At 41.6% G+C, this 14,478-nt stretch overlaps 1 protein-coding gene and 1 pseudogene across 4 annotated transcripts in view; both read left to right on the forward strand.

Moving 5' to 3' along the window:
* GRSF1 (G-rich RNA sequence binding factor 1) overlaps positions 1–7,956 on the forward strand; it is a 50,085-nt gene extending 42,129 nt beyond the window's left edge. For 3 of the 4 annotated variants that reach the window (XM_062198730.1, XM_062198728.1, XM_062198731.1), the window contains exons 6-10: positions 25–209; positions 1,698–1,819; positions 3,577–3,712; positions 4,051–4,126; positions 6,522–7,956. In XM_062198730.1, coding sequence (XP_062054714.1) covers positions 25–209; positions 1,698–1,819; positions 3,577–3,712; positions 4,051–4,100 — 493 coding nt within the window. In that variant the 3' untranslated portion in view covers positions 4,101–4,126; positions 6,522–7,956. Of the gene's footprint in view, positions 1–24; positions 210–1,697; positions 1,820–3,576; positions 3,713–4,050; positions 4,140–6,521 lie in introns of all 4 variants that reach the window. The other variant, XM_062198729.1, reaches the window with a different exon arrangement.
* Positions 7,957–10,148: 2,192 nt separating this feature from the next.
* Positions 10,149–10,680, forward strand: LOC133765122 (ubiquitin-ribosomal protein eS31 fusion protein-like; annotated as a pseudogene).
* The last annotated feature ends 3,798 nt before the right edge of the window (positions 10,681–14,478 follow it).

The following is a 14,478-nucleotide window of genomic DNA, read 5'->3' on the forward strand; positions in this document are numbered from 1 at the left end:
GGCTGTTCATGTTTGCTTTGAAAGGTATATAGAGATATTTCCAAGCAGAAGGAATGAAGTTCGAACACACGTTGGCTCTCATAAGGGAAAGAAAATGGCATCTTCTCCTACTGCTAAATATATAACTGAGCCCGAAGTGGTTTTTGAAGAACATGAAGTAAACGAGGATATTCGCCCCATAACAGCATTTGAAAGTGAGAAGGAAATAGGTAAGGTCTCCTTGGCAACCTCCTGGGCTTAATCTTGTTTGTTGTGGTTATTGTTAAAAACTATTTTCTTTATGATCATGTTGTGTGAAATTCTAAGACTAGGACAAGGGAATTGAGTTACAGATTTTCTTTTTCTTTTTTTTCTTTCTTTTTTTTTTTTTTTTTGACAGGCAGAGTGGACAGTGAGAGAGAGAGACAGAGAGAAAGGTCTTCCTTTGCTGTTGGTTCACCCTCCGTTGGCCGCCGCGACTTGCGCGCTGCGGCCGGCGCACCATGCTGACCCGAAGGCAGGAGCCAGGTGCTTCTCCTGGTCTGCCATGCAGGTGCAGGGCCCAAACACTTGGGCCATCCTCCACTGCACTCCCAGGCCATAGCAGAGAGCTGGCCTGGAAGAGGGGCAACCGGGACAGAATCCGGTGCCCCGACTGGGACTAGAACCCGGTGTGCCGGCGCCGGAAGATGGAGGATTAGCCTGTTGAGCCGCGGCGCCGGCTGAGTTACAGATTTTAATAGCTCTCTGAGTGTAGTGATTTCTTTGAACACATGCAGAGGCACTTAACTGTTAGTCTTTTTTTTTTTTAATAAAGGATTTGTTTTATTTATTTGAAAGGTAGAATGACACAGAAAGATGGCTAGAGCTCTAACATCTGCTTGTTCACTCTCCAAATGATCTCAATTTCTGGGCTGGTCCAGGCTGAAGCCAGTAACCTGGAGCTCTGTCTGGGTTTCCTATGTGGGTGGTAGGGGCCGAAGCACTTGGATCATCTTTTGCTGTCTTCCTAGGCATGTTGTCAGGGAGCTGCATTGGAAGCTAAATAGCCCATCTCAAGCCGGGACTCAGATATGGAATGCTGGCATTGTAGGCAGCAACTTAATTCACAGTACTACAATGCTGGCTCCTATTTAGTTAGATTTTTACCTTAATTTTTGTAGGCTATGTATCAAAATCTTAGTGATAAAAAGGAATAGAGGGAGTAAAATGACAACATCTAAACTAAGGTGGAGGAAGTATTTGGGTAGAGAGCAGGAGTACTGACTGAAGTAAGGATTTTTATTTGTCTCTGGATTTTACTACTTTGATTCCTAACTCTAGAGTAACTTTTGAAATCTTGAAGGCTTGATAAATACTTTTTTACCTGGTGCCTAGGGATTATCTTTTTTTGCTTATTTATGTTTTTATAGTTACTATATCCCAAAAAGTTTCTCCTGCTTTTATAGTGTAACTCATAGTCATTTCACTTTTGCTCTGCTATTTATAGAAAGATAAGTTCTTAGTCTGGTAATGGTTGGAGGTGCTAAATGCTTATGGGTGTTCAGGTGATGTTTGCTGAGGAGCAGAAATTTCAGATCATTTTGGGTTTTCAAACACTTCTTTGCAGTTCAAGAGGAACTGTGGATTTCTGACATGAAGGTCCTACTTAATTATAATCTGTTAATAACCCTTGAAGCTTCTATGTTCGTCACAGCACTTCTTGTTCTGCTTCTCAGAGTTGCCTAAGGAGATGTCAGAAAAGCTTCCAGAGGCTGTGGAGCTGGGAACTACCCCGTCACTGCATTTTGTCCACATGAGAGGACTGCCTTTCCAAGCCAATGCCCAAGACATTATAAACGTGTGTGGCAGTAAGATATCCAATCTCAATAGTTTGAACAAAAGTTCCAACCTTGAACTTGTGTTAATTTGGGGAAGATAGAGAAGAATACACTATTTCTAGAGTATCTTTGAACAGTAAGGTGGCATCTCCCTGTTTGTAGAGGCTACTTTGTCCTCTGTGTGGAAAGTGTGGCTTTTTACTGTATTTAAAGCCAGAAAAGGATCAGAAGAGTTTATGGATACACTGTAATATGTAGGTGTAGTCTTCAAAGTAGGAAAGTTTGGTTTGGAATAAATTAGTTCAACCATTTTTTTCAAAATTAGTTAATATATTGATTTGAAAGACCGAGAAAGAGGTACAGAGAGAGAGCTCTCTCATCCGTTTGTTCATTCCCCAAATGCCTGCAACCTGGGGGCCTGAAGCTAGAAGCCAGGAATTCGATCCAAGTCTCTCATGTGGGTGGCAGGAACCCAGTCATTCAAGTCATCACAGCTGTCTCCTAGGTCCCACATTAGCAGGAAGTTGGAATCAGAATCGGGAGTTGGAGCCAGGAATCAAATCTGGGCATTCCGGTGTGGGATGTAGGCATCCTAATTGATGTCACAACTGCTAGATTAAACACTCATTGCCCTATTCATGTTTTAGATTAGGAGATTCAGATTCACGGGCAGTTGCTCACAAAGCAGTTATTACTAGACAAAAATGCCTGGAGTTTTCATTAGATACCCTGTAGCTTTCTTGCATCAAGATTCCCTAATTTTTGAGAAAAGGCATTTTAAAAAATGAAAAAGATAAAATAACAAAGCCCTTGACTTTATGAACTTGAGGACATATATGTTAGATCCAAATCTATTAGTCTTCAGTTAATAGTGGGGCCTCTGTTTTCTACTTCACAAAGCCCAATAGGAATCATGCCTTTTTTTTTTTTTTTTTTTTTTTTAAGATTTATTTATTTATTTGAAAGAGTGACAGGGAGAGAGACAGAGATCATCACTCCCCAGATGACTGCAATGGCCAGGAGTCAGGAGCTTCTTCCAGGTCTCCTGTGTTGGTAGCACAGGCCCAAGTGCTTAGGCCATCTTCTGCTGTTCTTTCAGGCTGTTAGCAGGGAGCTGGATGGGAAATGGAGCAGCCAGGACACAAACCGATGCCCATATGGGAGGCTGGTATTGCAGGTGGCGGCTTAACCTGCTGTACCACAATGCCAGCCCCAGGAATCATATCGTAACTCAAGTTGCACGTTCTCATTAAAGCATTATATTCTGTTGCTTTGGTTTGGAATCAGAACCACTCAAATGTGGTAGCACTGTTTGTATAGTACTGATAAGAATGTAGTTATTAGGTACATATCTGATTAAAGTGGAGCAGCCAGGACTCAAATTGGCACCCATATGGGATGCTGGTGCTGCAGGCAGTGGCTTTCCCCTATGTGCCACAGCACTGGTCCCAACAGTGAATTATTAAGAATATATTTAATGGGCATTTTTTAAACACAAGGAAGGATTTGTATGGGAGGAATAATAAAAGTGGTCCTTGTTGGTTTAAAAAAGTTTGAGAGCCATTCGTGCACCAATTGTATTCACAGTGTTCGGCTCTTTGAGAGCAAATACTTGAAATGCAAGCTGTGAAAAATCAGCGAAGTCAGAGGATGTGGTAGATGTCAAACTGCTTTAGTGTTTTAAGGAAGAGGTAGCCAGAAGACACATTTCTCAGGTGTACGGATCAAAGAAGAAAAGGGCAAAGGGAGCTGATGTCACTCTGCTGCCTTTGTTCAGTTTTTTGCTCCACTGAAGCCTGTGAGGATCACCATGGAATACAGCTCCAGCGGGAAGGCCACCGGGGAGGCCGACGTGCACTTTGAGACCCACGAGGACGCCGTTGCCGCCATGCTCAAGGACCGGTCCCATGTCCGTGAGTACTGCCGGCTCCCGTCTGTGCTTACGAATGCCTCCCTCTGTCTGGGAACTGGCTTAGAAGCTTTCCTTGGGAAAATGTACTGTTTTAGTACTACTAAATTTAAAGTACAGGATAAAATGCTATGTGAGTATTATAACGAAAAGCACTTTGTCTGTTAGTTAGCCTGCATATTTCTATGCAGATTTAGGTAGGATTTTTTTTGTTATTGTTTTTTTTTTTTAGTTTTTTTTCAATTACTGAAAGGAAAGGGCAAAAAGAAAATTGGCTCCAGTGTTTTTCTGCCTTTTCAACTTTTTTAAGCTAATTTTTTTTTGTTTTTTAATTATCCTCAGATCATAGGTATATTGAACTGTTCCTAAATTCATGTCCAAAAGGAAAATAAGACTTCCAGGGACTCCATCTCATAAGGTAAATTTAAGAGGTACAAATATTTTCAATTGCTAATAATTATCAGCTTACTAATTTGTAATATGGTGGGAACAATTCTTTTTAATAAAGATCAAACTAATGACAATAATTGAAGTAAAGAATGAAACTCTCCTAGGAAATACAGTTCACTATGATTGTATAATGGCTTTGCTTTCTCATTAAATTTTTAATTTATTTTCATTTAATTTGGAAAGTAGAGAGAGAGAAATCTAACACCTCTAATGCTTGTAACAGCCAGAGCTGGGCCAGGCTTACATCAGGAGCCTAGAACTCCATCCACATCTTGCATGTGATTGGCAAGGTTCCAACTACTTGAGCCACCACCTGCTGCTTTTCAAGAGTACACATCAGCAAGAAGCTGTAGTTAAAGGACTCAAACCCAAGCACATCAGTGGGGGATGCTGCCATCCTAAGCAGCACCCCCACCCCCCAGTTTTAAGATTTATTCATTTATTTGAAAGTACAGAGAGAGAGGAAGAGATCTTCCATCCACTGGTTCACTCCCCAGATGGCTGCAACAGCTGAGGCTGGGCCAGGGTGAAGCCAGGAGCAGGTGCTTATTCTGGGTCTCCCACGTGGGAGCAGGGGACCAAGCACTTGGGCCGTCTTTCACTGCTTTCCCAGACCATTAGCAGGGAGCTGATCAGAAGTGGAGTAACCAGGACTCGAACTGGCGCCCCTATAGGATGTGATGTTGCAGGCTTTATCTGCTGTGCCACAGTGCTGGCCCCTCAAGCAGCGTCTTCACTGCTGTCCCAAATGCCTACCCCTGTAGAATGAATTTGAGCATTATCCCTATATGGAATCTTTTTTTATAATTTCCCAACATTGTTCATGCTATGTGCTGAAAAATAGTTTTAAAGGAATAGGCATTTGGCACAGCATTTAAGATGCTGCTTGAGCTCTCCCTCTCCCTCCCCCCTACCTCCCTCCCTCTTCTCCCTCTCACCCCCTCTCTCCCCGATCCCTCTCTCCCCTCTTCCCCATTCCTCCCCCCTCCTTCCTGGGGGTAAAAAAAAGGTGCTGCTTGAGATACCTGCATCCTGTAGTAGAGTGTCTGGGTTTGAGCCCCAGTTCCACTACTGATTCCAGCTTTCTGCTAATGAGCACCCCGGGAGGCAGCATACAATAGCTCAAGTAAATGGGGTCCCTGCCACCCATGTGGGAGACCTGGACTGATTTGCTGGCTCCAGGCTTTAGCTTATCCCAGCTCCCGCTATTGCAGGTATTTGGGGAGTGAACCAGCAGATGGAAGATCTGTCTGTTTCTCTCTCTGCCCCTCAAATAGAATAGACGAAATGTAAAATTTAAAATATATAGCTACCGGGGGCTGGTGCCATGGCACAGTAGGTTAATCTTCCACCTGTGGCGCTGGTATCCCATATGGGTGCCGGTTCGAGTCCCGGCTGCTCCACTTCCAATCCAGCTTTCTGCTGTGGCCTGGGAAAGCAGTAGAAGATGGCCCAAGCCCTTGGGCCCCTGCACCTGCGTGGGAGACCAGGAAGAAGCACCTGGCTCCTGGCTTCAGATCAGCACATTTCCGGCCGTTGCAGCCAACTGGGGAGTGAACCAATGGAAGGAAGACCTTTCTCTCTGTCTCTCCCTCTCACTGTCTATAACTCTGCCTCTCAGATTTAAAATAAATAAAATCTTTAAAAAAAAAAATATATATATATATATATAGCTACCTTTACTAGCTATAAATCATAGCACACTGAAAATGTATCTTGTATTTGCTTTTCTTCCACCAAAATTTAAACATTTTTCCTCAGTTCTAAGATATTTTAAGATGTTTAAAGCAATACATGAGAAACTTGGGTGTGTCATCAATACTTACACGGTTACTGAGCCACTGTTTCCTTTATTATTAACTAGTGTTTTAAAAATGCTCCACGTTGTTAACTTACCTGAGTCAAATTTGCTAAATACATCTTGATGTCCCTTTCTTTGACTGAATATGCATTGTCTTTTTTCCCCCACTAAATATTTTAATATATTGTGTTACAATCATTTCTCTAAATACAATGGTGGATTCTTCAAGACACTTACCTGTAATGATTTTCATGAAAACACATGGGCATTCTGTTACCAATAGGTATCATGGGCTATTTTTGGATATAAAGTCCCATATTTATTTTAGCTAATTGTTATATAAAACATATTTTGTACTCAAATCTGAAAATCTATCTTCATATCAGGATATAAACACTAATATGTAATTAATTGTCTCCACCTTAACTTAATTGATTTCCCCATGACTTGCACTAAATCAGAAAGAAAATATAAATTTGAATTTTAAATAGTGTGGGATGGGAACACACATGATCCTATTTCATTTTGAGTAAATGTGCAACATTTTTTGTTTTATTTTCAGGATGAAGCAAGAAGCATTTCATTTGCACATCTTTCTTGGACATGGGCTATAACGTTCCAGTTTATTAGCAGCAGCTGCTAGAGAAAAGATTTTGGGGTTTTTGGATTAATTACTTCTAAGAAAAAATTCATAATGGACTATTTAGAAAAAGAAAGAAAAAATTCAGTTTGGGATTATGAAACAAACCACAAATTAAAATTGTTCAAACTATTCAGGATTTGATTTTAAAAACTGGGCTTTATATGATTTAAAAACTGTTTTCATAGAGGATATTACCCATTATGAAAACTGCATATTTTTATTTAGCACAGTTCTTTAAAATCTTTCTCCCATTTAAAATAATCTGTATGAGGTTTTGTTTCTTTGCCTATGAATTGAGAACTCTGATATAGTACTTCTCATGGAGTAAAATAATGATTTATTTTAACCAAATGCTCACCAAAGCAAGGAAGGTTTCAGACCTTTGAAGCAGTGTGGTCTGGCAGAATACTTTTAATTTTAGCTGTATTTGATGACTTAGATAGGAGTAGGAATTAAAAAGACAGCAAATAAAGCATAAAAATCACGGGTTAGTGTAAATCATACATTTTGACAGTTTTATGTCTTTAGAAATGTTTTGCCTTGTGCTAAAGGCATTTAACATTGGTGCCTGTCTACCTAAGGGGAGATTCTAGTCTCAACTTAAAAGTTGTCTGAAGCACCCCCCCCCCCCCCCCCCAGTGTTTTGGTTTTGGGTGACCTTGAGTGTGTGTGTAGTCTCAGAACTGTGGAGTAACGTGTCAGCGGTCCAGATTGGTAAGGACATTAATGGCCTCACTGGAATTAAACCAGCTCTAGATAGGAAAAAAAATCTTAAGTTCTCATTTGCTTTTTCAATGGGGTAGCACATCCCATGTTTTAGAACAAGTAGGGGTGCCTTGCTTAAATAAAAATAGCATTTAATGTATCATTGTGTGTGAGGGGGTTTTTGGTTAAAGCTGTACTTCTGTCACGTTGTGGCAGTACCTTTCTGCTTTAATATTAAACAGCTTGTTATTTAAATATTGGACAAACTGGCTGGCTTCAAAATGTAGTCATTAATAAACTGACTTTATGTGAACCTGCATAGGAGAATCCAAGTCCTGTATACATTCTTTGCCTTGTTCCTGTCTCAAGGTGATGACCGCCACCAGGAGATGTGTTTCTTGTTCTTAAAATTAAATGTGCCCAGATTGCTGAAAGGTGATCTCTGGAAAGCAGAAGACAGACTGTCTTCTCTGACGTAATGGGTAACCACCTTTAGCTACCAGCTGAGATACAGAATCACTGTACTGTAAGTAGCCAATAAATGAAGATTACCCATGAGTATTTATTATTGGAGTGTGCGAGTCAACTGAATATATTTTCTTTCTATCAGTCCTGCTATATTAATACAAGAAAAAGTGATTCCTTTTAAGTTGTTGTGTGTGTGTGTTTTTTTTTTTAATTGTCCTATAGGAACATGACATAGTCAACTAGCTTGACATTTTCAGTCATAATACTCAGATGGAAACAGGTTTTCGTAGCTGGTTGAGTGCACCAAGGTAGGAGAACTGGTGTCTGGTTGTACCCTGTTAAAGTGCCATTTTTTTTCCCTTTCTCTTCACAGTTGGTATCTAATTTGCTTTAGAAAACATCTGAAGGGGCTACTGGGATTAAGGTGGTTAAGGAATTAATTTTTTTACAGTCGTTCTAAGCTAATAAGTTGCATTTGCAAATCTGGGAAAAGAATGAGAGCAAAAGCATTGGAATGCTGTGTGAAGGCTAAGCGGGAAGGTGGCCTTTCTTGGGAGCCCTCCTAGGAGCTGGAGTACTGCCTTTAGTTTGTGTTCATAACAGGCTAGGCAGTCAGTGACATGCAGATAAGGCAAATGTCGTCCCTGGGAGAAGGAAGCACGTAATGGAATAAAAGTAGCCTTTTGTTTCTGTGCAGTCAGCAGACACATTTCTGTCTCTCAAAATTTTGGTTATCACTGAGTTGTGCATTACCATTTGTGTTGAAGGAAGCGGTGATGTGAATTTCCTTTTTTTTTTTTTTTTTTTTTTAATTTATTTGAAAGGCAGAGTTACAGAAAGAGAGCCTCCATCCACTGGTTCACTTTCCAAATGGCTGCAACATCCAGCACTAGGCCAGTCTGAAGCCAACGAACCTGGAATTCCATCCAGGTCTCCCACAAAGGTGGCAGGGGCCCAGGTACTTGGGCCATTTTCTGCTTTCCCAGGTGCATTAGCAGGGAGCTGGATTGGCAGTGGAGTAGCTAGGGCTTGACCTGGTGCTCATATGGGTTGCTGGCAGCACAGGTGGTGGCTTAGCCTTCTGTGTCACTCCATAGGCCCTGAGTTTCCTCTTGCTAATTGGGTTCCTTATGCTGTCATAATCTCCTTCATGGTAAAGCAATCGAAAAGCATTGTGGAACTGGAGTATATGGCCATGGTGTCCATATCTTGTTCTTGTTTTGACCTAGCTACTTCTCAAGGAACTGCAAAGGAGGCTATAGATACCAAGGAAAAATTGCTGAAGATTGTGATCTGATCTCGTAACACTCAAAGTTACCAGCCAGTGAAGCAGACACAGAGTTTGTCCCTTTTTTTCCCCCCAAAGATTTGTTTTATTTACTTGGAAGAGTTACAGAGAGGTAGAGAAGGAGAGGTCTTCCATTTGCTGGTTTACTCCCCAGATGGCCGCAACAGCGGAGCTGCACCAATCCGAAGCCAGGAGGAGCTTCCTCCGGGTCTCCCACGTGGTTGCAGGGGCCCAAGCACTTGGGCCATCTTCCCAGGCCATAGCAGAGAACTGGATCAGAAGAGGAGCAGCCAGGACAAGAACCCACGCCCCATATGGGATGGCGGCGCTTCAGGCCAGGGTTTTTTTTTTTTTTTTTTTTTTTTGACAGGCAGAGTGGACAGTGATAGAGAGACAGAGAGAAAGGTCTTCCTTTTGCCGTTGGTTCACCCTCCAATGGCCGCTGCGGTAGGCGCGCTGCGGCCGGCACACCGCGCCAATCCGATGGCAGGAGCCAGGTGCTTCTCCTGGTCTCCCATGGGGTGCAGGGCCCAAGCACTTGGGCCATCCTCCACTGCACTCCCTGGCCACAGCAGAGAGCTGGCCAGGGTTTTAACCTGCTGCGCCACAGCGCCAGCCCCGAGTTTGTCCCTTAATTACTGGGTGTCTGAGGCTTCTGTCCTGTAGGAGACTGAGGCTGCTCTGGGGTCTCAAAATCCTCACCACTTCTGCATTGAAGAAGCTTTGGATTAAAGCCACTTTGTGTGTGCTGACCCGGCTGATCAGTCAGCATGCCTTATTAGCATCCTCTGCTCCAGCATCCTTACTAGTCATTGAGAGACACAATTTTCTCTGATTATATCCTGTTTGTTTTATAATTGAAAACACCCCATTGTTCTGAGAAGTCCCCTGACTCAGGTCAAGGAATTCACATTGAGTTGGTAGGTGCTATACTCTAAAGTGGAATGGTGCATCTCAGTGGTAACGTGGAGGCGAGACTTCGACACAATCAGTTGTTCTAATATGGTAGAAATAGACCCTCTCTCTTCAACCCCAGTTTAGCAGTTGAGAAAATAATCTCTGCTTTTCGGTCCGCCATCTGCGGTGGGCCCGCCTCCAGGATGCAGATCTTCGTGAAAACCCTTGCGGGAAGACCATCACGCTCGAGGTTGAACCCTCGGATACAATAGAAAATGTAAAAGCCAAAATCCAGGATAAGGAAGGAATTCCTCCTGATCAGCAAAGACTGATCTTTGCTGGCAAGCAACTGGAAGATGGACGGACTTTATCTGACTACAACATTCAAAAGGAGTCTACTCTTCACCTTGTGTTGAGACTGTGTGGGGGTGCCAAGAAAAGGAAGAAGTCTTACACCACTCCCAAGAAGAATAAGCCTAAGAGGAAGAAGGTTAAGCTGGCTGTCCTGAAGTACTGTAAGGTGGACGAGAACGGCAAAATCAGTCGGCTGCATCGCCAGTGCCCTTCAGATGAATGTGGTGCTGGCGTGTTCATGGCCAGCCACTTCGACAGACATTACTGTGGCAAATGCTGTCTGACTTACTGCTTCAACAAACCAGAAGACAAGTAACTGTATATGAGGAGTTAATAAAAGACGTTAACATACCAAAAAAAAAAAAAAAATCTCTGAAGTTTGTACAAAGGGAATAAAGAAAGCTTTCGGAACCTTTCTGTGCGAGTGTCTGTGTGCAGTTATCGCTGTCTTTGTGTAAATCTCAAGGAACACATCTGCTGGGTTCTGTGGGAACAGCCGAGTGGATGTAGAATGTGGCTGTACCGGGTTACATTCTCAACCAGTAGTGAATGAAATTCCTGGGGCTCATCCTCACCGGTGTTTGGTAGTATCAGAGTTTTGTTTTTTAGCCATTCTGTTTAGTGTATAGTGACAATGCTGTTTTATCTATTTTAAACTTTTTATTTATTTGAGAGAGCACTCCTATCCATCGGTTCATTCCCCAACCTGGAACTCAGCTACCTCCTAGAGTTTGCATTAGCAGGAAGCTGGATTTACAGAGCCAGGCCTTGAGCCTAGATAACTCCAACGTGAGAGGCAGGCATACAGCAAAGCAGCATCTTTGACTGCTAGGTGAACTGCCAGCCCCAGATAGCTCATTGTTTAATTTTCAATTCCATAATTGTTAAGCATCTTCCTGTCCTTGTTTACCACCTGTGTATCATCTTCAGTGAGGTGGTTGCTCAGGTCTTTTGCCTCGTGTTTGTTTAGGTGGTTTTCTTACTGAGTTTTAGGAAGGGTTTTGGAAGATTGAGTATGTCTTAAGCCTTGATGATATGAAAATAAAGAATAATGGGTTCAGTTTAAAATTGTATGCGTTTTGTTTCGGAAGCACACTTTCAGAGCCAGAAGGGGTATATGGTGGACAGTGTCCCAGTGATCTTCACATCAGCCACTGTCTTCTCTCAGGCAGCCCAGCCGTCAGTTTCTGACATGAGTTTCTAATGGTTTTTAATATATATAAACACATACATAAAAGCAGATATTAATACATATTTTTCTTTTTAGATGTAAATTATAGTGTACTATGCATACAATTCTGTATTTTTTCCACTTAAACATCCAGAAGATCATTTTATATCAGTGTATATATTTATAAAATCTTTTTTTAATGATTGTATAATGTGGATCTATGTAATTTAGCCTGTCCATTTACTGATGAACACGTTCATTGTTTCCAAACTTTTACTACTATGATGCAGAAATGATTACCTTGTATAAACTTGTCATTTTGTAGATCCATAAATTTTTCTGTAGGATAAATGGTTAAGATTATGTGCACTTATAATTGATAATATAAAATTAAATCCTTATCTGAAGTTACTTCATAGCACCAGCAATGCAAATGCCCATTTCTCCGGGGCCTCACTGACATAGTAGTAGCGTATTAGCCAATCTATTTTTTCAAGGTGAAGAAAAATTTAAAAACAGTACTTCCTTAACTAGATAGTTTCTTTGTTTTAGAGCATTTGAGTTCTTTTTCTGTGCGTTGTATTCATATCTTACCAGTTTTTTTTATATTTATTTTTTATTTATGTGAAAGGCAGAGTTAACAGAGATGGTGAGACAGGTGTTCCATCCACTGGTACACTCCCAAAATGGCTGCAATGGCCAGGGCTGGGCCAGGCTGAAGCTGAGCCAGGAGCTTCTTTCAGGTCTCCCACTTGGGTGCAAGGGCTCAAACACTTGGGTCATCTTCTGCTGCCTTCCCAGGCACACTAGCAGGGAGTTGGATTGGAAGTGGAGCAGCTGGGCCAGGAACCAGAGCCCAAATGGTATGCCAGTGTCACAGGTAGAGGCTTGACTTGCTATGCCACGACACCGGGTCCCTCTTTTCTTTTATAAAAGCCCTTATTTTGGGAAATTTCAAATGTAACAAAAATAGAAGAGTAAACTGTCACTAGTGATTATCAGTTATGGTCAGTCTTGTTTCATCTAAAGTCCCCGTTTATTTAACTGTCATCAATTTAAAACCAGGTCCTAAAGAGCATTAAGTCATCTAAATATTTCAGTATGTCTCTAAAAAGGGCTTTTTAAAAAGCTATCTCTAAAATATTAATAATTTCTTGTCAAAATAACTGATTACCTGAAATGTCACTTCAAAAAATTGCTCTGAATCAGGATCCAAACAGTCCCCACACTACAGTTGGGTTCCATGCCTGTTTTTCCCTGTAACATCCTAGTGATAGCAGGTCCCAAGCATACAAGCAGAATGCCTTTACTCAGTCAACATTTTGCATTCTTTCTCACATACCAGTGGGCAGTCTCTTTTCTTTATTCCTATCAAAGTGAATTGGAGACATCTGTACTTGATTCTTAAGCTTGTCAGCACACAAAGGGACTCAAACTGTGTGTGAGGAAAAGGGAATGAAAAGGGAAGTTTATTTTGATGACAAAAATACAGAAATTGGTTTTTTCATAATATTTCCATAAACTTTTTGAAGACCCTTGTGCCTGTTTTTTCTAGAAGATAAGCATACAGTCACGTGAACAAATGTTAAGTCTGACATTTGATAAATCTTCATGTTTACGTCACCCAAATCCCTGGCAAGCTGGAGGATGTTTCTGTCATACCAGATTTCTTCCCTTCCTTTGCAGGGAACCACTGATAAGATTCTGTTCATCCTAGTTTAGTTTCACCTGCTCTAGAACTTGATCTAAACGGATTCATATAGTATGTAACCTTGTGTACCTTTCTTTGACAGCATATTTTAGATTCACCCATGTTGCAGCTTTGTTCACTGCTGAGTAGTATTCCATTGTATGAATATGCCACAGTTTAACCCATGACCTGTTAGGTGAACAACTGATGGACAATGGGCTGTTTCCAGGTTTTGCACTCATAAATAAAGTTTATGTGCTGTGAACATCTTGTGCAAGCCTTTTTGTGAACCTATGTTTATTTTCCTCTGGGTAGGTACTTGGGAGTGGAATATCTGGAGTTTTAAGATTGATATTTTAAATTTTACTAGAAGTTGACGTACTTTTCCCAGAGTGGTCATCCTGTTTTATGCTCCCACAGAGTCCAAGTCGTCCATATCCTTACCAGTGGTGCTCTGTCTGTAAGTTAGCTACAGTGTGTATAGTGGTACCTCATGTGTTTAATTTGCTTTTTCTGACAATTGATGTTCACAGGCCATTCAAATATCTTCTTTAATGAAATGAAGTTTCTGTTTTCTTGTTTTTCTTCATTAGATTTTCCCATCCACTTATTTGTCACTGACTTTAAGAAGTTGTACATTCCCTCCCATGATCTGCATTTTGCTATATTGGGTTTTGTCTTGGAACTTAGTCACTGAAGCCCTTTATGCTGCAATGAGCTCTAAATGCTTCCCCCTCACTTGTCCAGAAATTATTTTTTAAAGGTTTATTTATTTATTTATTTGAAAGAGTTAACAGAGAGGAGAAAGAGGGCTTCCATCCGCTGGTTCACTCCCCAACTGGCCACAACAACTGGAGCTGAGCCCATCCGAAGTCAGGAGCTTCTTTTGGGTCTCCCTCATGGGTGCAGGGGCCCAAGGACTCGGACCATTTTCTTCTGCTTTCCCAGGCCACGGCAGAGAGCTGGACTGGAAGTGGAGCAGCTGGGACTAGAACTGGGCCTATATGGGATGCTGGCACTGTAGGCAGCTGCTTTACCTGCTATGCCTCTGCGTTGGCCCCCAGAAATTTTTCAGTGGTTCAGTTCTTAAATCTCCCCTTTTATGGTTTCTGGGTTTTATGTCAGCTATAGGACATCTTGGGGAAATGATTCTTGGGACGTTATGTGGTGATGAGGTATGAAGGTGTTGTAAACAAGGCAGACTCTAGAATGTGGATGGGTTCAGGGAAGGTCATAGAAATTGCCAAAGTGCACTTAAAAAGCCCACAAACAACTTCACAAGAATATAAAAAAAAAACAACTT

This window comes from Lepus europaeus, chromosome 8 (genome assembly GCF_033115175.1).
Source record: "Lepus europaeus isolate LE1 chromosome 8, mLepTim1.pri, whole genome shotgun sequence".
Lineage (NCBI taxonomy): Eukaryota > Metazoa > Chordata > Mammalia > Lagomorpha > Leporidae > Lepus > Lepus europaeus.